The sequence below is a fragment of the Heliangelus exortis genome, chromosome 30 (assembly GCF_036169615.1).
Source record: "Heliangelus exortis chromosome 30, bHelExo1.hap1, whole genome shotgun sequence".
Classification (NCBI taxonomy): domain Eukaryota; kingdom Metazoa; phylum Chordata; class Aves; order Apodiformes; family Trochilidae; genus Heliangelus; species Heliangelus exortis.
Window position 1 is genome coordinate 927,327 of NC_092451.1, and position 22,638 is coordinate 949,964.

Below are 22,638 nucleotides of genomic sequence, written 5' to 3' on the forward strand. Positions count from 1 at the left end.
TTGTGTTTTAGTATGATTTTTGTAATGTTCCTGCCAATAACTGGGGTACAGTGAGACTCATCACATTACTGGGGACATCCTTATGTTCATCTCTGTTTCTCTGAAGGTGTAAATGGAATAGAAAGCTACTTGGGTTTACTGTCCCTAAGTTTGTTCTTCTCTTACCTGTGTCAGAGGAACATTGTTTTATGTGGGTATGATGGTAATGGAAGTAGTGTAGGGGGAAAAAAGGATATTTATTGACTGTCATGCCACTGTTATGAATTGGACATAAGGAGTTACATTCATATTTTCTGGGTTCGTGGTTGCCTTTCTGTGAATTATTTTTTCTGCCTGGTTTCATTATTATGCCTTGTTTTGGTTATTCTGTCCCCTTACCTTGTCTGTGTTTGTTTTTCCTTCTTTCTCTTCATTGTTACCCATTTCCTAGAGACCAAATGAGAGGCTTAGCATGCTATCAGAAAGGCCAAGAGAAGATACAGTGTTGGAGGAACCCCAGGTTAGTACCTACACTAATTAACACTCTTGGAATGTCTAGTCCATGACTGTTTTGTTTTGTTTTTATAACTACTACATGGTTTATTTGTCAGATAAATCAACTCGCAGTTCTTTGAATTATTATTTATCATTACTGCTCCAAAACAGCTCTTGCTGTACTGTATTTATTGCTTTATTTTCTCCCCCAAAGCAATATTCTTAACCAACAGAAGCTCTTGAGGCAGGGGGGTGGAGGCTGCTGGTGTGTGTCATGGTTTGGCAGTGGCTTTGGAGAGTAAATCCCCACTGCATGGAGCTGTTTCCTGTCATATCCCTGAGAAATGCTTATCTCATGTTAGACTGTAAAACCTCAGGGATACCTGAAAGAAAAATAACAAGTCTTGAGTGTGCTGGGTTGTTTTCTGTGGCTCTGAGCTTGCACTTTCTTTGTAGGTCCAGCAGTTGTTGCCTTCTCTTCCAACACAAGTCACCCATGACATCAAGTTTCAGGTTGGAGACCTGGTTTGGTCCAAGGTGGGGACATACCCGTGGTGGCCTTGCATGGTTTCATGTGACCCACAGCTTGATGTTCATACCAAAATTAACACGAGAGGTAAGAGAGGAAGAGTTTTGTCAGAATGCATCAAATACCTGTAGTTATTCCTTTATTAAAAATAATTCATCTTTGGAGTCCCTCGGTGGGGTGTGTCCTGCTTGTGGGCACACTGAGCAGGGCTGGTTCTGAGCTGTGTCAAACCAGTGCTTGTTAAATGACCTCTGCAGATCATAGAATCATAGATGAGCCTGTGCAGTCTGTGCACAGAAACCCCCCACTTCTCTTAACTCAAAGTATTTATGAGAAGATGCTGGTAAGTGTGGGAGTGCTCCCCGTGGGCAGGGGGTGTTGACCTTCCCATCTTCAACTGCTCTGGATCCGAGCCTGGCTGATCCCTGAACCTCAGCTGGGTACTTCCACCCATAGGAATCCAGTGAGGTGGAGGAGGAAAGAGTGAACTGGTGTTGATGGAGCTGCTCAACTGGGATTTTTCACTTCCAGGTGCCCGTGAATACCACGTCCAGTTTTTCAGCAACCAACCAGAGAGGGCCTGGGTGCACGAGAAGCGGGTCCGGGAGTACAGAGGACACAAGCAGTATGAGCAGCTACTGGCAGAGGCTGCCAAGCAAGCCAGCAACCACTCTGAGAAGCAGAAGGTATGATGAGCACTGATGGTCCTGAGGGGTTTTGGCAGTGCCTGTGTCAGTGAAACCCACGGGGCAGTTCTGAAACCCCACAGTCCTGCACCCTCTGGAGGGTTGCCAGCATTTCACTGGCAGAAGTGGGGTTTTTTGGCAAAGATATCAAAAATGGTTTTGTGCTCTTAGGACTTGTGTGTCATCATTGGGATTAATTCTGTGTCTGATAACAGAATTAAAGGCTTGAATCCTGCCCCTTCTTGTCTTCAGTGAAATTGTCTCTCAGGGCAGACACTTCTGATTGTGGTGGCTGTGTGATCCAGCTGCAGTGTCTGCTTCTACTCTGAGCGGGTTTTGCTGTCCACCTTTCAAAAAAAGGCCCTGTAAATGGAGAGCAAAAGTAAATCTGCCACCTGAGAGCTTTAGGGAACCTCAGGATTGCCCTTGAAGTGCTGCACCTGGCAAAAATCTTCAGTGTAATTGGCTACTTGTCTTTGTTCCTTAAGATTCGCAAACCGAGGCCGCAGAGGGAGCGTGCTCAGTGGGACATTGGCATTGCCCATGCTGAGAAAGCCTTGAAAATGACTCGTGAGGAAAGGATAGAACAATACACCTTCATTTATATAGACAAAGAGCCAGAGGAGGCTTTGTCAAAAGCCAAAAAGACTGCTGCTTCTAAATCAGAGACCAAGAAGAACCGCCGACCCAAGCCAGCACCCAGCACCCATCCAGACCCCCCCGAGGGGGCAGCAGCCTCACCCTCTGGTGCTGAGGCAAGGAGACAGAGCCAAAGGAGGCAGTCCAGTGTGGAGGAAGAGGAGCCACCTCCTGTGAAAATAGCATGGAAAACAGCTGCAGCTAGGAAGTCCTTACCACCTTCCATAACCATGCACAACTTGGACCTTCAAAAATGTAACATGTCTCCAGTTGTTAAAATTGAGCAGGTTTTTGCCCTTCAGAACGCTGCTGGGGATGGGAAGCTCATCGACCAGTTTGTTTATTCCACTAAGGTATGTCCTTCCTGGGCTGACTCCTCTCCTGCTCAGAAATTAATCCCATGTCTATCTTACTGTGGAGCTTAACCTCCTGTCCAACACGCTCCACAAAACATGTTCCCTTCACCAAATCTGACCAAAGATGGATGTGACAACAGAATCTTTCTGTGCACTGATCTCTTCAGTTCTGTGCACCCAGAAGTCTCTCTGGCAGGAACCATTCTGCTGGTGGCAGAGGAGCTCCCTGCAGAGGGTCACATTTTTGCTCATGACACACTCAAAATATTAAATTTGATTGATTTCAGCTTCTGAGTTGAAGCAATTCAGAAGATACCTGTAAATTTTAAAACCAATGGATCTGTGGGAAATGGATGCCAAGTTGTTAATGATGTGTTAAAAATTTATAACTACGTTTTGTATAACAGACTTTTAAAATGAGTTCTGCCTCCTAGCTTCCTTCAGGTGCACAGCAGCTTCTCACAGTCAGTGTAAGGAAAAGGTTTAGGACTATTTCTCTGCCTCCTTCTTCTGCCTCTCTACCTGGAGGGTATTTATTTCATCCTAAACATTAGAGAGAAGGTAATGTTTAGACAAGTCTGGATATTTTATTATTATTATTATTATTATTTACTTGTGTGTAAGGGGAGAATGAGAGGGCTGGAAAGTTCTGCAGGGAAGCAGCTGAGTCCTAGATGTCATCATGTGCATGTGTTGGGTTAAAGAGTGTGGAATGTTTCTGTTAGACTTAGGAGTAGCTCAGTCTGGTTGTTGGTAACAACACCTACAGAAATAGGCTAAGAGAATATTTTCTTCTTTTTCATTTTAAGGGGGTTGGTAACAAAACAGAAATCAGCGTCAAAGGACAAGAGAAGCTTAATTCTTCATCAAATCAGAGAAATGAAAAAGCAGCAGTGCAAAATGTGTCCTCTCCAGAAACAACTTCTGGGTCAACAGGTAGGCAAAGAGGCAGAATCCTCATCTGCCACCTCACATTTCAATTCAAATCTCAAACCCAGCATTTTCTGTTAGCTAGAAGTGATAATTCCTTCTGGTTTTGTAGTAGTTGCAACAAGCCTGGCTCATGGAGCTTGTGGTGAGCCCAGATCCTTGAGGAGTGCAGGATGGCTTTGTGGTGGGATGAGCTGGCTTGGCCTCAGAACTTTTAGTGTCTGGAGCTTACAGTATCTGTCACCAGAAGGTTGGAGAGCAGATGGCAAGTTGTTAGGGAAGGCAACATCCTGGATGTGTGTTAGCAGAGTGTTGTAAAGGCTCTTGGCACCCAAGTAAAGGAGCTTGAGACTGAGAAGGGAAAGCCTAGAGCATGCTGTTTGGAGTTTGATTTGTAGTACAGTGGCAGAGAAGAATGAGGAGGAAAGATGGGAGGAGTGCTTTCTAGACTTGGAACATTCTTTTTTTGTGTTTTGATTTTTGAGAAATAGCTAATGGGACTTCTTGTGAAGGGATTGAGTTTTTCCCCACCAGCAGCAACTTGTCTGCAGTGTGTCCTCCTCTCCCATCCTCAGGAGGAGATGGATGTCCTTTGGTGAAGGGACAGGGGTTCCTGAAAAGGGACAGCTTTGAGTCATCCTAAATCCAGGAGCTTTTCAGGTTTCTCCCTTCCCTCTGGTGACTTCTGGTTTTTACCCACAGATTCTGTACAGGCTGTGTAAAATCCATTCACTGCTGCGTGTTTGTTACTGTGCTTGGAATTGTTGGTGTAGTATCAGACTTTCACATTGGGTGTAGAAAAGTAAATTTTAGGTTCCAGCAGAACACCTTGATTTTTCTCTCCCAGTCAGTTGTACATGCTCATGGTGTGAAAGAAGAAAAAAAAGATGGAAGAGTTTTTACAGTACACATGTTGGAAACCCTTTCTGAGGGAAAAAAAGCCTCATAATGCTGCCAAGTGTCACTTCTGCTTTAGCTATCCCTCTGTTTGGTTATTTCTCCATTTCCAAACATAAAATAAATGAGGCTCCAGGTCAAAAGCTTCATGGTCAACCTGCAGGGGCTCCCTGTTCCCTGCAAAGACTCTTCTGTTGTTGTGTAGTTTTTAGGATGATTTATTTTTATGTGCACTGGTTTGTGGACTGCTTCTGGGGACTTCACAGTCTGGATATTCTGGTGTGAGTTGGGGCTTCCTCTGCTGCTGTTGGCAGTGCTGCTTCTTTCCAGTTTTAGTTGCTGTAGCTACCTCAGTTTTTTCAGAGTTGCTGCCTTGCAGCAGGAGAGGGGATCTCTTGGTTTCTCTCAGCTGGGAACTAAAGGCTTCACCTTCACAATGGCTCTTCAGACATTAGAGGGGGGAGAATTCTGAGCCTCTCTTTTTTCATTTTCTTAGGTTTTTTGGATACGTAAAACTCCACCTGGTAACACCCTATAGAGTGCATGAGCTTTCCTTCAGTACACACTCCAAACAGTCACTTTCAAAGCCATTTCCAAAGTCCACAGACAGTTATTGGTCCCCTCTCATGGAACATAACTGCGAAGTCCTTTTTTCAGATTTAAGGTCACCGGAACTTCAGAATACCTTTACGGTAAAGTATTCCACAGACTGACTCTGGGAGTCCTTGCTGGTAACCTCCAGATAGATGTTCAGAGTTCCAGAATGCTGGGGAAATAATTCTCTTATCTTGAAATCTGACAGTAGAGAGAACAACTCTCTGAGTTCATAGTGCCTCTGGTCTCCACGTGCAGCTGGGACAGGAGTAACCTGGCCTGGCCAGCAGGGAGGTAGATGGCTGGGCTGAAATCTGTCCTGAAACTCTGGATCAAAGTATGCATGAAGATGGGATAGGAGCATTGTGGAGGTGATGCACTGGATCCTTGGAGAGCAGGAAGAGGAAAAAGTGCCCGTTGCATTGGTCAGTGTTGCTTTCAGCCAGTATCTGATGCACTGCTTGTTGTGGAGTTGCTCCTCTGGTACAGGGCTTGCATCTTATTTCCCCTTAAATACCTTGGAGCAGCACAGGGAGAAAATACATTGTTGATTAGATGAACTCTTTGGTCACACTTGCCCAAATTTATTTTAAGCTGTTTCAGAGAATTTTGGCCAAACCAAAGGTGATGAAAGATGGCCCCTAGCATCTAATTTATCAAGAGAGTTTATCTTGTTTTTACAAGATTTGTAAAAAGATTCTTGTTTTTGTTTTTTTTTCCTGAAGTCCTTTTGAAAGGCTTTCTTTCAGCCTGCCTATCTCACGAGATGTTTTCTCTCCTGGTGTATTTGTCTGGCACAGTGAGGGAATTGTACTTTGCATGGTATATTTGTATTTTTGCTTGGAAGAATAAGAATCATTTTATGTTCGTGTTTTCTTTAAGTGAAACTACCAAAGCAGAAAACCCAGGGTAATGCTTCACAACTGTAAATTTTCCAGTTTTTTTGTCAGTACAGCTCTAAGTGTGTGCTGTGTTTCAGAAGTTGCACGTGGTGTGTACCCTTTTTGGAGGTACTGCAGCATAGAAAGGTCTTCTGATCTTGCCGGTCTCAGATGTCACAAAAGCAGCAGCTCCTCCTCCTCCTCCATCTCCTCAAATGCCATTATAACCTTCATTAATCCCAGTTTGTTTTCCATGGTAATATTTTCAAGACCTTGTTTTTCACTTCCATTAATAACACACCATGATCACTGCTTCTGTTTGTGCTGAGTTTCTCTTCACCTCTCGATCTTCAGCTGTGTTCAGTTGGGTGTTGATGGCACGTGCTGCAGCCTGGTTCTTGCTTTAAAGCAATTTTTTTGCTAGCTAGCTTTGAGAGAAGGCTCTTCCCTGCAGAGCAGGGACACAGAACTGAGGTTTTGAGTGGAAACTTGGAAGCTGTGTTTTGTGTCTTAAATTTTCTAGCTTGTTTTAGTTCAAGAAGTTGATTATGGATACCTTCCCATAGACACCAAAGATGGACTGTTCAGTTAAAAGATAACCCAAGTGAAGACTGTGCTTGCTTGAGAGGTGTGCTCTGAAATGGCCATCACCTGGATTCCAGCTTTTTGTTTACTCTGTTACTGGTGTCTTTTTCTGAAGCTGATCTCTGTCTATGGAATCAGAACCTGTTGTCTGCAGCCACAGCACCAGTTGGCAAATAGCTTGGAACAGAATTTAAAAATAAAACATTCAAAAGAGGAACAAAGTCTTGGTTTCGTTACTTTATCTGTTGATCTGGTGTTGAACATCTTGCTGTGCCTCAGGAATACAAGGAATCACATAATGGAAACCTTTTTCTTTCTTCAGGTTCTGTAGAAAAGAAGCAACAGAGAAGATCGATTCGAACCCGCTCAGAGTCTGAGAAATCCACTGAAGTTGTGCCAAAGAAGAAGATCAAAAAGGAGCAGGTTGGCTTCCTCCATGTAGAGAGTTAAAATATATTGTATTCATAAATGTTGTGGCTTATATTGGTGCCTTTTTATTTTTTCTCCATTTTTCCCCATCGGGTTTCGTTTTGGACTATTCCTTCATGAAATCCCCCTGTCAATACCAGTGCTGTGACTCTGCTACTGGCATCTTCACAGTGTCAGGCAGGCTATGGAAAATGGGAACTCAATGATGCAAGACTCCTAACGAACCTGCCTTGTTTACCTTGAGATTTCTGTTCTCAGCAAAATGATCTTCTTTCAGTAATTTCTATTTTGATGGAATTGCCACCAGGTTCCTTCCTTTTGCTCTTGATTTAGCTGCTGGTTTGTGTTGAGGTTTTGTTTTCCAAGTGAAGTTAGACTGATTAATCTGACCACTTCTGAAAATGGACTTTTTAAGAATGATTTAACTTAAGGATGAATAGTCAGACTCTCATGTTGGCAGACATCAGCAAAACAGATCTGGGGTATAAGTAGATCTAACATGTACAGGGCATTCCTTTAATCTGGATGTCAGACACACAAATGTTGTTGCTTTAAAATATATAAAAAAATTCTGCCTGGAAATGAGTAGGGAAGTTCAGTGGATGGACATTAATATTAAAAGCTGAATACACTTTTTTAACAAGTTTGTCAAAGTTGTTGGTTCTTTTCCTTACATGGTTTATTTGTTTTTCCCCCCTTCAAGGGCCTCTCTGCTTGAAACCTGAGAATGCTTTTTTTATATAAAATGTTTCATAGTTTATCTTTTATCAGTGAGATTTTTTTTTAAGGGACAGTCAGGCTAAAGATTTATATGGGAAGGGGAAAAAATTGTTTTTATCTCTTAATTTATTCTTTGCCCTTTACACTTTGTTTTGCACTTCATTCACTTCAGAGGTTGAAAGTGAACCCAGTTGCTTCTGTCTTGTTCACATTTTTCTTTTGATGCCACAGCATCCACCTAACTCTAGGAAGTTTCTTGCTGAAACTTTAAAGCAACTTTAAATGCTGAGTGGAGGAAACCTGGCATAGCCCCTGAAGCCTTTCCTCAGCAGGCATTGCAGCCTTCTTGTTTTCAAATGAGTTATTTTGTGTTTCTTTCTTAATTTCACAAAGGTATAAGAACCAACAATATGAACTTCATGGATCCCAGTTAGCTTTGCTTGCTTATATTATCCAGCTAACAAAGACTATGAACGTGGAAGTGCTTTTCTCAGGAAAAGTATTAAGACTAAAAATTAAACAGAGATGCACTGTAATGCGCATAGCCTTGAATGTATTAAGTTATATTTAAAACAAAACAAAACTTACTAACTCACAATTATGCAACAATATTTGTTACCCAAAGTCAAGTTTTCTTGCAACTGATTCCCAAATTAGTCTGCAACAACTTGGTATAAATTTATAACTGGAACGAGTACAATTAATGGGAAAAACAAAATGTTAATGCTACTGTTACAGTGACTAGTGGAGAAATAAAAGTGATTGTTTAGATTTTATATTTGTATTACAAAATGTATCCTATACAAATCCTTCTATTGTATGTTTTTACCTATTGTACAACAAAATAAAATATTTTTTAAAAAAATTATAGAATAATCCTTAAATATTTACTAAATGTGTTTCCACATGCATATGTAACCACCCTGTAAAGGAGTAGCTTTGTAATTTTTAACCTTAAAACCAGGATTTTAGGCAACAGCTTTCTTCTGTAATTCCCGTGCAGCCGCCACATTTTCACCTCTTCCTTTGGCAGAGCAGTTCCTAAACTTGTCCTCCTGACCTAGGCTAGAGAAGTTTGATTGCCAGATGGTGAAGTTCTCTGTCTCAGGGTGTCCTGCCCTGGGTTTTCCAGCTGTCTGGAGCTCTGCAAGGCTCTGCCCATCCCATCCCTTGCAGGGCTCCGGGCAGCGGGGAAGGCTGGGCCAGGCTGGAAGTGCGGCGGTGGCCACGTCTGCAGAGTGTCCTCCCTGCTCAGGGGAGCTTGTGCCTGCACAGCTGTGGGGATGTGGGAAAGTTTGAGTGGTTGGCTGCCAAAACAAGCCCTGCTCCTGCCTGCTGGGGACGGAGAAAGCTTTGCTGTCATCTTCATGCCCAAAGGGAGAGGTTGGGAAGGACCCGGCGAGTGACCGCCTGGGCTGCTGGCACTCAGCGTAGGGTTCAGTCCAAGAGGACAAGAAGGCTCCCACTGAGGAGGGGAGGACAGACTCCATCTGAGTTCAGAGATGCTAATCACTTAAACTGAAATGTTTTCTTTTTAATAGTAGGGAGAAAAATTCCTCTGGTTTTAACTGTGGATTTTCCTATTCAAACAGGTTGAAATGGTTCCCCTGACAGCAGTGAAGACGGCGCTGCAGAAAGGTGAGTTACACACAAACAGAAACTTCATTCAAAGTTCCTGGCTCATCCACACTGCAGCAATGGTTTTTGTTCTGTGTAAACTGCAGGGGTCTTCACACTTTCTGGTGGTGAACGTGATAGATGCTGATCTCAATTCTGGGGATTTTGTTGCTGTTTGCTTCTTTGTGCGTTGCTAGTTGGGAGTGTGGTGTGGTGCAAGCAGATAATTTAAGTCCTTTTCATGGACATAAAAAGTCTTTGCTTAGCCATGTTTTAAAGATGAATGGTGAAGGGGTAATCTCCTAAGGGCTTATCTTCTGTTTCTAGGCAGTTCAGTAGTTTCCTCCTATCTCAGCTATGTTTAGAAGTTGTGTCAAAATATCTTTGAGGTGGTTTCCAATTTTTTAGCTTTTCCGGGAGAATTAAACTGGTGACAATTGCAAGCTGAAAATTAAGGCCAGCAAATAGAGTTGTTTCAGGCTATCCCTCATGTTTCTCTTTCCTTTGTTGATTTTAAGCAAAATGTTGAGAACATCTATTAAAACTAATTTTAGTGTGTTGTGTTAAGGTGCCAGCGAGATTTCAGATTCTTGTAAACCTTTAAAGAAAAGGAGTCGTGCCTCAACTGATGTAGAGCTGACAAGCTCAGCTTACAGAGATACATCTGACTCTGACTCAAGAGGACTTAATGATGTACAGGTAAAGGCATCTTGTTTCTCACAGGGTTCTGTTCATTTAATCTGTCAAGAGTATTTTCTGCAAATTTCCTGTGTTTTATTGTATAAATAACACCCAGTATTTTTCTTTCTGATTCCCTGCATTGTATTGATTTTCTTTCTGATTCCCTCCACTGTAGAATCTCTGGGTTTTTTCCTACTTCTTTGTCTGGCAAAACATTGGTTTAGATCACTGACTCTGTCCATCCTTTGGAAGGATGTGAGATTCTTTGGGAATTAGGGGATGCTGCTGTATTTTGGTGTCAATTTGAGTGGTCTGGGAAAAGTAAAGTAGATATCTGTGGTTATTTGCTTGTCCAGGTAACAGATATGTCAAGTTATGTCTTTGTAATCAAGTTTAGCAACTTTCAAGGACCTTGTGGATCTCTTGATGTATGGAATGATCTGTTGGTCAGTGGTGATGTAGCATTTTTTTTCAGAATGTGGTTGTCCTTTGGAAGTGTCTGGTTTGAGTGCCTTGGATTTTTCCTCCCTGTAGGGCAGTTTTGGAAAACGTTCTGACAGCCCTTCAGCTGCTGCTGATGCTGATGCTTCTGATGTGCAGTCAGTAGACTCCAGCTTATCCAGGAGAGGAACTGGAACAAATAAAAAAGACACTGTTTGTCAGGTAATGATGGTAAAGAAACGAGTGCTGGAGATGTGATGTCCATTTCTCTTAGCTTGAGCTGGCAGACTGTTCAAATTATACCACTTTGCTTTAACTGTGTCTCATAATCTGATGGCTTTTAGGGGGTTTTATGTTCTGGAGATGATTTATGAGCCCTCTTCATGCTAGAAAGTTCAAAACCTAAACTGTGGTATCTAAGCCACTCCTGCTGGCATGGTAGAAAAAGTTGGTGCCATTTTCTGCTCCATTCCAAGGTTTCAAGTGGCCTTTCAGGGTAGTGCAGAGTGAGAATTTTCTGGTGTTTAGGAGAGAAAATCTTGGAATCTTGGCCAGTTTCCTGGTCAGTAGTAAGGGAACAAACTGCCCTTGCTCTCCAGGTGTGTGAGCAAACCAGGAGTCTGGATGGATCCTGGAGTGCCTCCAGGACACAGAATGTGCTGGGATTGTTTTCAGCTCAGGGGTTTACCTGCTGCAGGCTGGTTCTCCTGCCTTGCCTGAGCTCTGAAGTTATTTAAACCAGTTTCTCTGCTAACTTCAGGCTAGGGTCAGTCAGGTAGCTGTTTTCTGATGAGCTCTCTGCTTGTTTAAGATCTGTGAGAGCTCTGGGGAGTCTCTGGTGTCCTGCGAGGGCGAGTGCTGCAGCGTCTTTCACGTGGAGTGTCTGGGCCTGAAGCTGATGCCTGATGAGAAGTTCATCTGCACAGAGTGTAAAAATGGTGAGTGTGTTCCCAGGTTTGGAAAAAGGTTGGGGGAGGATTTGCTGAGGAGCCACGTGCTCACAAACCAGGACAGTAAGTCTCCAGGTTTGGGGAGTAGGGTTGGGTTATTCCGTTCTGGGGTTTTTTAACCTCTGCGGTCGGATTCTTATTTTCCATTTAGCAAGTACCAAAGAAAGTGTTGAACTGCTGAGGGTGTTACACAGAGTAAGGGACTCCTGTGCTAGCAGCAGTGGCACAGGTACTGTGGGTTAGAGTGTCCAGCTTGCCTGCTCAAGCCAGGAGCCTGTGCTGCTCAAACCCCTGTAACCCTTGGCTTCACGGTCGTTTTTTTTAACATCCTCTGCGCCTCCAAGAACTGCCTGTCACAGCTGGGCTCCCTTCTTCCTTCTTTTACAAGGAGAACACACGTGCTTTTCCTGCAAGCTCCCTGGCAAGGACGTGAAGCGTTGCTCTGTCAGCAGCTGTGGGAAGTTTTACCACGAGGTTTGTGTCCGCAAGTTCCCCACCGCCCTCTTCGAGTCGCGGGGCTTCCGCTGCCCCCAGCACTGCTGCACAGCCTGCTCCATGGACAAGGACATCCACAAAGCCAGCAAAGGTGAGAGCAGAGCCAGGAGACAGCCCTGGGCAGCAGGAGGGGACCCAAAGGTGTCCTCTCAGGAGCAGTGAGTGTGGCTCTGCCCTCCCTCAGGCCGCGAGGAGCAGGGGTTTCCTTGGAACCGAGGTGGTTAACTCATTATTGGGTGGGAAAACAGGGAGATCCACAGCTCTGAGGTCAGCTTTTGTTCCTGGGTTTTGTGGAAGCCAAGGGTTAGGAGTGCGAGGCCAAAGGATGGGTCTTTTTTACACAAGGCAGTTGGTAGTGGCCTTCAGAACAGCATTTTTTCAAGGAAAAAAAGAATCCTTCTAAAAGCGAGGCAAAGTATTTAAATAATGACAGTAAAATGATTTAACACCCTGGTGATTGCCTTAGCAGGGCTTTAAAGTGAAAGCTACGAGTTAACATTTGTCAAACTTTTTTTTTTATTTATTTTAAAGGTGTAAATGTTTCTTTTTACTCTAGTACTCTGGTTGGAACCAAACTCAGCCTTGCATCTGTCTGTGGTGTTTCCTACCATATCCTGACTCCAGGGTGACATGGTGCATTTTTCTGCATTTATATTGAACAGGTCGCATGGTGAGATGTTTCAGATGTCCCATTGCCTATCACTCAGGAGATGGCTGTATTGCTGCAGGAAGCTTGTTTGTGTCATCCCACATTCTCATCTGTAGTAACCATTCCAAAAGGAATCACTCCTCATCAGCTGTAAATGTAGGCTTTTGTTTCGTTTGTGCAAGAGGTGAGCAGACTTGTTTTTTCCCCTGTTTTATAGTTCTTGTGGTCACTCGTGCAGTTTAGTGATAAAAATAATGTATTTCATGAAGAACTCCTCCCTTAGGGCTCTCTGGGATTTAAATACTGCCTGTGGTTGTTTTATTTTTTTTTACTTTTTAATTTTCTTTGGTCAACAGTTGTCATGAGACTTCCACTTGCTTTTGGTCTATAACATTTACTGTTGGTAGGTAGAGTGGTTCCATAATATTTTCAGCACTTTGGTTTTATGGTTTGGTTTTTTTTTTTGTCTCAGCTGTTTGGAGTCAGTCTGGTATCAGGGTCAGGTACAGTTTTATGACAGGAGAGTTTCTGTGGATCTTCCCTGGTTTGAAAGGCAGATCAGGAATCTCTTGGGTTTACCCCTGTGAAGAACTCTGTACAGTAGGATGTTGTCTTGTCCTGCTGCTCTGCTCCTACCTGAGGTGACCATGGATCATGTCAGGGATCTGTTTGTACCCAGGCAATGGCAGCCTTCAGGACTTTAGGTCTAAACAAAACAAATTTATAACCTGCTTGGATTATAAATTGCAGTGGTTTGTTACAGATGCACAGTAGGTGATTCTCCTGGGGAATTCTTTTCTCCCAGGTTTTGGCTACTTTGTGATGTGCAGGTGTAAAAGAGCCCTCCAACATCTCTTGGGTAGACCCTACTTAAAAGCTTGATGAAAAGGAGTTCCTGCTATTTGGCATCCATCTTGACAGATACAATGCAGAAATCAGAATTTGGGAATAGAATTCCAAAACTGAATCACAGTGAAGGAGTCTGATGCTTGCTGAAGGTGCAAACCTGCATTCTTTTTAAAAAATAGATGAAATGCAGAAGAAAATTTTCATGCTTTTTTAATTTTTTTTCCTTTTCTTTTCTTTTTTTTTTTTTTTTTTTTTTTTTCATTTGACATGGTTTTAGTAATTCTGTTTGTACCTGAACCTGGCTTCTGTGTTTTCTCCTGGCAATTTAAATAACCTCTGAACCTGGGCAGATGGAGTTTCCTGTCCTGTAGATTCACTCAGACTTAATTACAAGAACTTGCAAAGTTACAAACTGACAGAAAAGTTACTGCCACTGACTGAATCCTCTGTATTTGACAGCAACCATGTGCTTGTCCTTCTAGAGAATGTCTGGGGGGTTTGTTTCTGGCAGGCATAGCTGGGATCAGGAGCTGATGTGCTTCACCCAGGAAAGGTTGTGTGAGGTTTACAGTCAGCAAACCCCCTGGCTGGGCTGAGTTGAGCCCTGTGTGTGGTCAGCAAGGGGCATGAGGTGAGGAAAACATCTGTGGCAGGAGCACTGGGAGCTCCTGCTCAGAAATGAACAGGGAACAGAATGCTTGAGCAGCACCTGGGCACCTCTGTGAGCAGTTGCTTCATTAGTTTTGGTTGATAGGAGGCAGGGAAACTCTGTATTTGAGTGCAAAACATCATTGAAGTGAGGAAAATGTAGATGTCAGACAATCTGTCAAATATACAAACGTGCTTATCATGAGGTGCTTGAAATAAAGTGTATTTCAAGGCTTTATTCACCTTCCTTGAAGCAGCCTGGTGTGAGCAGGGTGTAGCTCACCTGGCTGCAGGTGGAGGTCATGGTTTGGTGAGCCCTGCTGAGGACTTGCTCTCCAGGTAGGCTGGCCCCGTCCTCACAGCACATCTTTAGCTTCTTGGCAGCACTCAGCTCCCTCTGTCCCCCAGGGAAGGAGTTGGTGGCTGTCTTGGTGCTTCATCTTTCCTCCTTCCCTGGATCTCAGCTGCTCTGCTCTTCCCTTGAGTTGCTGGCCAGATGCTGCTGATCTGTAGCCATGGGGTTCTGGGCTGCCTGGCTCTTTGGAAAAGAACACAAACAAACAAGGTTTCATCTTTCCTTTCCCCTCTGGTGCCTTGCAGAATTACTCACCCCCCTGGTTATTTTTTTTTCTCCTACACATCTATAGAGAAAAAACCCTTTCATAGGCAGGTTGGCAGCAAGAGGGATGCTGAGCTCTTGTGTACCCTCTGCTTTGGCACTTTGTGGCCCAGACTAACAGCCTGGCCTGTGATGAAGTGACCATCAACCCCCAGCTCTCCACACGAGCTTGATTCTGTCACTTGGGAGGGGAGGGGTGGTCACACAGAACTGAAATTGGTTGCTTTTCTTGTGCTTTTCTATAAATGCACAAAATAAGGGTAACAGCACAAAAAGTTCTACTTAGAAACAGCTTATTCATCATAGGCTTCTCCAGCTACATTTTAATTCAGTCTCTCAAGCACATAAACCTCTTTCTTAGTGAAGAAACTTCTTCTGTCAGACTTTTTCTTTTCCTTCATTTTACCTTTTTATTTTTCATTCACACATAATGTGCATTAGAGGTGTTCGTTTGATTTATTTTATTTTCTCCTTGATGGAATCATGGGTAGTTTCATTGCAACTCATCTCTTTCTGTTTGTTTCGTATAGGGTTGGTAGTGCAGGACCATTCAGACCCCCTGTTCAGTTCATATGCCTATAAGTCCCACTACCTACTGAATGAATCAAATCGTGCTGAGTTGATGAAATTACCTATGATTCCTCCTCCTTCGTCAGCTTCCAAAAAGAAATGTGAGAAAGGTAACCAAAATAGTTTCTTTCTCTTTAATTTACTTTTGCTTTTTCTATTATTTTTTTTTCCTCTCTTTAAATCAAACGAGAAATGTCTGCCTGTCAAGCACCACTTATTGCTTTCCAGTAAACTTCACTCATTGATTATTGTGAGCCTGTGTTCATGTTGTTGGCAGTTTTTTTTATTATTATTATTTTTTGGTTTTTTTAATTACAAAAGGGCTTAAAATAATTGCTGTCACTAAATTCTCCTTAGTTAAAGTAAAGAGGTTAAATCATCTGGTATCTGGCCTAGGCTAGACCAGCTTCTGGGAAGCTTTTTACACAGAAAAGTGAGGAGGTGGCAATTAGAGCTTGGTATTGTAGTTCAGTGCCTGCCTGGATGATGTAAAAACAGCTTCTTCAATTGATTTTGATCTGTGGAAGAAAAGGGGAGATGTTCTGCTTCAGATCTTGTGGGTAGCTTACACAGAGCCTGGGAGCAGGAAGGAATTTTTATTTCTTTTCCAGGTTGAATAAGGGTTGGGGGTGTGTGGAGGGGGGGAAGGCAGAGAGGTTCTGTGTCTGTGTCCATCAGTCCTCGTGTCCCAGCTCCTGGGGCAGAGCTGCACCCAGGGGATGCTCCCCCAGCACACAAAGTGTTTCCCCTGCTGCTGGGGGTGCCTCTCAGGATACCTGCTGTCTGTATGAAATGCTCAGATCTCTCGTGTTTTATTCCCTGCAGAAATTTGATTTTTCCCAAGAGCGTTCAGAGCCGGTGCCCTGGTAACCAAGCTGCAGTTTGGTTACCTTGAACCTTGCTAGGTTGATGGCTTTCAGTAGTTCCTGTAATTCCTGAACACAAAAATTATTTTGAGCCCTCTGCTTGGCTTGAGCAGTATCTCAGTAATGCATCCCAAGAGCAAATCTTGTTGGTTTTTTTTTTTTTCTTGCTTAGCACTGGAAGTTTTGCATTTGATTTTTTTTTTTTTCCTTCTTTCTTTTTTTTTTTTTTTTTTTTTTTTTTTTTGCATCCCTTGGCATTTTACCATGTTGGAAAACGTTTCAGTAATTTACACTGGGTCTGTATTTCCTCTGAAATAACATTTTGCAACAACAACAAAAAAAAATAGTTCAAAAGTTAAGGTTTTATTACGGGCTTGGGGAGCTCTGGAAAATCCGTGTGGTTGGAGTTTGGTGGTTTTAGCAGAGGAAATACAGTGTTGGTCATGCAGCTGATCTGCTCAGTGAATGCTTGTTGTGACATGCAGCAGTCAATTAATGCAGTGACATTTTGGGAAGTCTATAGGTGGACAAGATTTTCTGATAAGTGAAGGTTACTTTTCACACTTCTCTTGTTACCGTGCTTTAAATATTCTCAAGTCTCTCTCAGATTTTCCATCTGGGACACAAAAATCTGTTAATTAAAAAAAAAAATCTGCAAAAGTACATTTGTGTGTCTATTATGTAGCTACATATATAAAATATTTCCATATGTGTATTGTATTAAGTCATATTTTATGAGCTGCTTTGTTTGCTGAGGGTGGCTTAGAGCTGTGCTGGGGCTCTCCATATTTAGTCCATCTGCCAAAATATAAGCCAGCCAAACCCAACTTTTGTTCCAGTAAGTGCAAACTTCAGAAATTAATATTAACCACAGCACGAAGGTTTCCTTCATGTGCAAAAGGAACTTTTGGGATGGGGACAACTTGTGTAGTGTCTCACTCTGGTAAACTTTCCTTTTGGTGGAAGGTGCACACTTATTTATGATTCTTTTATAATGTCCTTGATACAGAAAAGCATTGATCAACCTATAGGCTGGGGGGGTTTAATGCTCCCTGGTTGGTTAGTGGGGGATTCAGTCATGACAATGTTGATTGAAAAGGTTTTTTCTCAGGAATGTGTGTGTTTGTCATCAAAAAAGAAACAAACCACAAGTTTGGGCACTGCCAAAGAAAGAAACACAAGTGCTGGCCACGGGCACTGCTCTCAGCTGCAGTGCTGCCAACTTCCCTCTTGTTTAAACAGGACTCAGCTGCTTTTTGTGTCTCTTTGATGCATTCAGGTGTCACAGCTGGCACCACACAGGCTTTTTTAACCAACATTGTTAAGTTTGACTTGATCCCTTTCTCTGGTTTTCCGTGGGGCAAGCCAAGGGTGCAGAATGGATGATGTGAGATGAACCTCAGCTGCTCTGCAGATCCTTACTTCTATAAACCAAGCAGGGTTTCTTTGTTTCAAGGTGGCAAACTGTTGTGCTGTGAGTCCTGCCCAGCTTCCTTCCACCCCGAGTGTCTCAACATAGAAATGCCTGAGGGATGCTGGAATTGCAATGACTGCAAAGCTGGCAAGAAGCTGCGTTACAAGCAGATCGTTTGGGTCAAGCTTGGGAATTACAGGCAAGTTCACTGTGCTTGGCTTCTCATGATCTGGGGGCTTGTAAGGGGCTGTAGAATTACAGGAAGATAATGCAGAGCAGCTCAGTCCTCCTGAAAAAGGACTGGAAATGCAGAGATTCATCTACTTTGTGTCAGACATCAATGTCACCCTGAAGTGGGATCCTCCTGCTTTCTCCCAGCAGGGATGGGCACTTGGTTGCTATTTTTTTTTTTTTTTCATTTTTATAGAATGGGCTGGGTTGGAAGGGACCTCAGAGCTCACCAAGTCCAACCCTTGCTCCACTCCCCCCGTGGTTCCCAGCCCATGGCACTGAGTGCCACATCCAGGCTCTTTGGAAATATCTCCAGGGATGGAGAATCCACCCCTTCCCTGGGCAGCCCATTCCAATGGCTGAGCACCCTCTCCAGAAAGAAATTCTTTCTAATGTCCAACCTAAACCTCCCCTGGCACAACTTGAGGCCTCTTGTGCCCTCTTGTCTTGCTGAGAGTTGCCTGGGAAAAGAGCCCAACCCCCCCCTGGCTCCAACCTCCTTTCAGGGAGTTGGAGAGAGTGATGAGGTCTCCCCTGAGCCTCCTCTTCTCCAGCCTCAACACCCCCAGCTCCCTCAGCCCTTCCTCATAGGATCAGATATCATAGGATATTAGTCACCTGCAGAAGCACAAGTGTTTGTAGGTATCTTAGAAATCCACTTCCATGCCACATGAATTCCTAAAAGCCTTTCCCAAAATTGAGAGCAAGAGCTTTCCTTGTGTTTTGTGTTGTGAAAATCCCAGGGATTTTCTGAGGGAGCCTGGAGTGCAAAGGAGTTAATTTCTTTAAGAAGGGAAAGAAAGTCCTGTCAGGCAAACTCAGAAGCTGGGGCTGTGGTTCAGGGAACTTAACAGTTGTCTTGTTTTATTTCCTTTCTGCTTTTCAGGTGGTGGCCAGCAGAGATCTGCAATCCCAGGTCTGTGCCTCTCAACATACAGGGCCTCAAACATGATATCGGGGACTTCCCAGTATTTTTCTTTGGTTCACATGACTACTATTGGGTACACCAGGGCAGAGTTTTCCCTTATGTTGAAGGAGATAAAAGCTTTGCTGAGGGGCAAACTAGTATTAACAAGACCTTCAAGAAAGGTAAAATCAAACAAAGTTTATAGTGGTTTATGACAAAAATTCCACGTGTTTGTGTCTCCATCACCACTTAACCTGCATGGGTATAATGATGTGACTGGTGTTCTGTGTTCACCTAAAATTGCAAACATTGTGTAGATGCCTTGACTGCAGATAAAATCTGTTTAAGTGCCTACTCATTGTGTTTTGTTGTGGGCAAGTTTGGTTCTTCCACAAACTGGGAAATGTTAAGATGGAGCTTGGGCTCTGCTGCATGGCATCATTGTTCAGTATCTCTATTGAAAAATACCTGGTGACAGCTTCATGATCTGCTGCAATAACTCATTTTGAGCTCATCTTTTTGTCTATATATTCCTAGCTTTTTTTTAAAAAAAAAATTTAAATATATAGATGTGCATATTTGATTAGCAGCAGCTGGTGCTAATTGCTTCTATTTTGAACTCCCTTGCACAGCACTTGAAGAAGCAGCAAAGCGTTTCCAGGAGCTGAAAGCACAAAGAGAAAGCAAAGAGGCATTAGAAATTGAAAGGAATTCAAGGAAACCTCCACCTTATAAACACATTAAAGTGAGTTGGCCTCTTTTCTTTTCTTATTTTTATACTGTACATTAGTAAGCTGTGGATATAAACCCGTATTTGCAGCAGTTCAAGCTTAAGAAAATTCAGAAAAATAATTTTGCTGTTCGTTCCAAGAATCTTTTTTCCTGTCTTATAGCACCATAAAGCAATCTTTTAGCAGAGCATTTGTAAAGGAGAGCTTGAAGAGCAGTTCCATCTAAGGCAGAATTTTGCTGTTTGCAATCTGGTCTCCTGTGTCTGAGATGCACACTGAAGTACCAGGAATGCTGACTGCTCATCCTACTGCAGAGTCGAGCTCTTGCCAGCAGTTTTGGACACACAGGACTCAGTGTTTGGTTTTAGTTTTTAGTTTTAGCTGTGAGAAGTCCCAGTGATGTACCTGAAACTTGGAACTCCTGAAGGAGTGACTTCACTGGGGAGACAATCTCGGTGCTGCCCGGAGTCACGAGTTGTAATGCTCTTTGCTTTAATCTCTGTTGTTAAGTTCTCTGAGCTGGCTGTGCCCCCAGGTTAGGTGGCAGTAAAAGCACAAGTGTGTGTCTGCTGCTGAGCTGCAGGGTGAACTTGTGGCACACTGCCCTCCAGAAGGGTCTGGAGCAAGAACTACAAAATCACTCATTTCTTGCCACTTTTCGTCAGCTGCCAGCTGGTCGCAGTGAAGCTGTTCAACCTGTGCTCATCGGGGCATCATCTTCATCATTACTGATCCTTTTTTGATCCTTTTTTCCCCTTGGTTCCACAGTCCAACAAGGTGATAGGGAAGGTTCAGATCCAGGTGGCTGACCTCTCAGAGATCCCTCGCTGTAACTGCAAACCCTCGGACGAGAACCCCTGCGGGCTGGAGTCCGAGTGCCTCAACAGGATGCTGCAGTATGAGTGTCACCCCCAGGTCTGCCCTGCTGGGGAACGCTGCCAGAACCAGTGCTTCACCAAAAGGCTCTACCCTGATGCTGAAATCATCAAAACTGATCGGCGGGGATGGGGTCTCAGGACAAAGAGGAGCATTAAAAAGGTAAAACTGCAGAAGGAGCGGAGCTGGGGGCACTGCAGCACCCCCAGGGAAATGCTCCCTGTGGGTTGCATGGGATGTGTGATCTGAGTTCCTGCTGCATTCTGAATCTGCAATTCAGATTACTTTCAGTGTAATCTGAAAGTCTAGGAAAAGCAAAGTAATTGATCCTGTTTTGATCCTGAATTGATCCTGTTCCCCTGAAGCACTGTGGTATTTAACTGCGTGCACAGGCAGTGTGTGGGATGATCCTCTGAAGAGGTCCTGCACTGTCCTGACCAGAGCTTTGGGCTTGTGTAACAACTACAACTGAATTCTTTGCTTTTGTCCATTTTTATTAGACATTTATTAGATATATACTTCCTCAGCTTTGTAAAATGTAGGTTACAGTCTCCAGAAAGTTGAGATAGGGAACTACTATGTAGTGGTTTGTGACAGGCACACATAGTGAAAATACTTGTCACTGTACCCACTCCCCTTTGCTCAGGAGTCCATCCAGATTATTGGCCTTTTTCAAAGAAAGTGTGAAACTTGGCAGGATTCTAGAGGACTGGCAGATGTGGTTTGTGTAGGGAACCCTTTGGATTTTGAGTGGGTTTATTGCTGAGAAAACAAACACCTGCTGCACTTCCATCTTGCTTGCTAGATGGCTGAAGTTCATGTTTTCTGTGTGTGTTTATAGGAAATGTTTTTCTGTGCTGCTTCCTGGGGGAAGAAGCAGTAAGCAGGGGTTTCTTATTTTTGTTTTGCTTTACTTTCCAGGGTGAATTTGTGAATGAGTATGTTGGAGAGTTAATTGATGAGGAAGAGTGCAGGCTGCGGATCAAACGTGCACATGAAAACAGCGTAACCAATTTTTATATGTTAACTGTAACAAAGGTAAATATCATGTCTGCTTCAGCACCAGCTTTTTACTATTGGCAGAATCAATATTCAGTGTCTGTCAGGCTCCCACCTGAGTACCTGGCAGCAGACCTGTGTCTTGGGCTGTGTACTCTGTGCCCATTTCACTTCTGTCAGCACAAATATTCAGACACTTTCATGAACTTCACTCTGCAGGCAAAAGTTAGCACTTTTAACTAATTTTAAACGAATATGTTTTGCTGCCTTAGCCATGAGTAGACATTTGTCAGCAGGAAACCTCTGTGTTTGTGTTAAGTATCTCTTTGTCTTGCTCTTCACAGGACCGGATCATAGATGCTGGCCCCAAGGGGAATTACTCTCGTTTTATGAACCATAGTTGTAATCCAAACTGTGAAACACAGAAATGGACAGTGAATGGTGACATTAGAGTTGGACTCTTTGCTCTTTGTGATATTCCTGCAGGTAAAAAGATTTATTTTGCACGTTTTACCTGATCTGTCATTTTAACTGGGTCTTTATGGTCACTTAGCTGCTCTTTGTGTCTTCATGAATGCTAATGAAATGTCATTGTCACCAGGCTGCCTTCCTTCAGTGTCTGTGTGGCTGAATTGTTTTTCTTTAAATTTCAGGAATGGAGTTAACATTTAATTATAATTTGGACTGCCTGGGCAATGGTAGGACTGAGTGTCATTGTGGAGCAGAGAACTGCAGTGGTTTCCTAGGAGTGCGTCCAAAGGTACATGAGTGAAAACTGAAGCTTTGCTTCCTACCCAGAGTGGGGAAAAGAGAGGGTTTTTTGTTTATTTAATTTTTTACTTTGGTTTGTGTAATATTTTCCACCCTTGGAAGTCTCTAAAGGTTTTACAGCTCTGCTCTGTAGTGCTGTTGTGTCTTGGGTGAAGATAATTGACCAAACTGCTAACTCAGACACGAGTGGATGGGTGTTTCTGGCTCAAACTTGTTTGAGTGGATTTAATTAAAGCATATAGTTCATGGAAATAGTAACCTGAAGCTGCTTAAAATAACTTTAAGGGGTTTATAAAGTGACTGTATGCTGTGATCTGTGTCATTGCTAGACAGCATTTGCAACAGCAAATGAAGAGAAGGTGAAGAATGCAAAGTTAAAGCAGAAGAAAAGGAAAATGAAAACGGAGCAGAAGCAGATGCATGAGGACAACTGCTTCCAGTGTGGAGATGGGGGAGAGCTGGTCATGTGTGATAAAAAGGACTGTCCCAAAGCTTACCACCTCCTATGCCTTAACCTGACTCAACCACCTTTTGGTAAGAGCAATCCCATGGCATTCCTCTGGACAACTCCAGCACGGGGCTTGGGAGAAAGGCCGGTGCTGTC

The 22,638-nt window shown here is 43.3% G+C and overlaps 1 protein-coding gene across 7 annotated transcripts in view; it reads left to right on the forward strand.

Annotated features, from left to right (window-relative positions):
* NSD3 (nuclear receptor binding SET domain protein 3) overlaps nucleotides 1–22,638 on the forward strand; it is a 40,382-nt gene that overhangs the window by 12,213 nt on the left and 5,531 nt on the right. For 4 of the 7 annotated variants that reach the window (XM_071729156.1, XM_071729161.1, XM_071729157.1 and 1 more), the window contains 21 exons: nucleotides 431–499; nucleotides 931–1,090; nucleotides 1,535–1,689; nucleotides 2,178–2,681; nucleotides 3,494–3,620; nucleotides 6,894–6,994; nucleotides 9,313–9,358; nucleotides 9,906–10,036; nucleotides 10,553–10,681; nucleotides 11,271–11,397; nucleotides 11,798–11,995; nucleotides 12,567–12,737; nucleotides 15,200–15,349; nucleotides 17,562–17,718; nucleotides 18,637–18,839; nucleotides 19,290–19,402; nucleotides 20,157–20,426; nucleotides 21,186–21,302; nucleotides 21,608–21,749; nucleotides 21,917–22,023; nucleotides 22,364–22,568. In XM_071729156.1, coding sequence (XP_071585257.1) covers nucleotides 431–499; nucleotides 931–1,090; nucleotides 1,535–1,689; nucleotides 2,178–2,681; nucleotides 3,494–3,620; nucleotides 6,894–6,994; nucleotides 9,313–9,358; nucleotides 9,906–10,036; nucleotides 10,553–10,681; nucleotides 11,271–11,397; nucleotides 11,798–11,995; nucleotides 12,567–12,737; nucleotides 15,200–15,349; nucleotides 17,562–17,718; nucleotides 18,637–18,839; nucleotides 19,290–19,402; nucleotides 20,157–20,426; nucleotides 21,186–21,302; nucleotides 21,608–21,749; nucleotides 21,917–22,023; nucleotides 22,364–22,568 — 3,382 coding nt within the window. Of the gene's footprint in view, nucleotides 1–430; nucleotides 500–930; nucleotides 1,091–1,534; nucleotides 1,690–2,177; nucleotides 2,682–3,493; nucleotides 3,621–6,893; nucleotides 6,995–9,312; nucleotides 9,359–9,905; nucleotides 10,037–10,552; nucleotides 10,682–11,270; nucleotides 11,398–11,797; nucleotides 11,996–12,566; nucleotides 12,738–15,199; nucleotides 15,350–17,561; nucleotides 17,719–18,636; nucleotides 18,840–19,289; nucleotides 19,403–20,156; nucleotides 20,427–21,185; nucleotides 21,303–21,607; nucleotides 21,750–21,916; nucleotides 22,024–22,363; nucleotides 22,569–22,638 lie in introns of those variants that run through there. The other 3 variants (XM_071729159.1, XM_071729158.1, XM_071729160.1) reach the window with 2 other exon arrangements.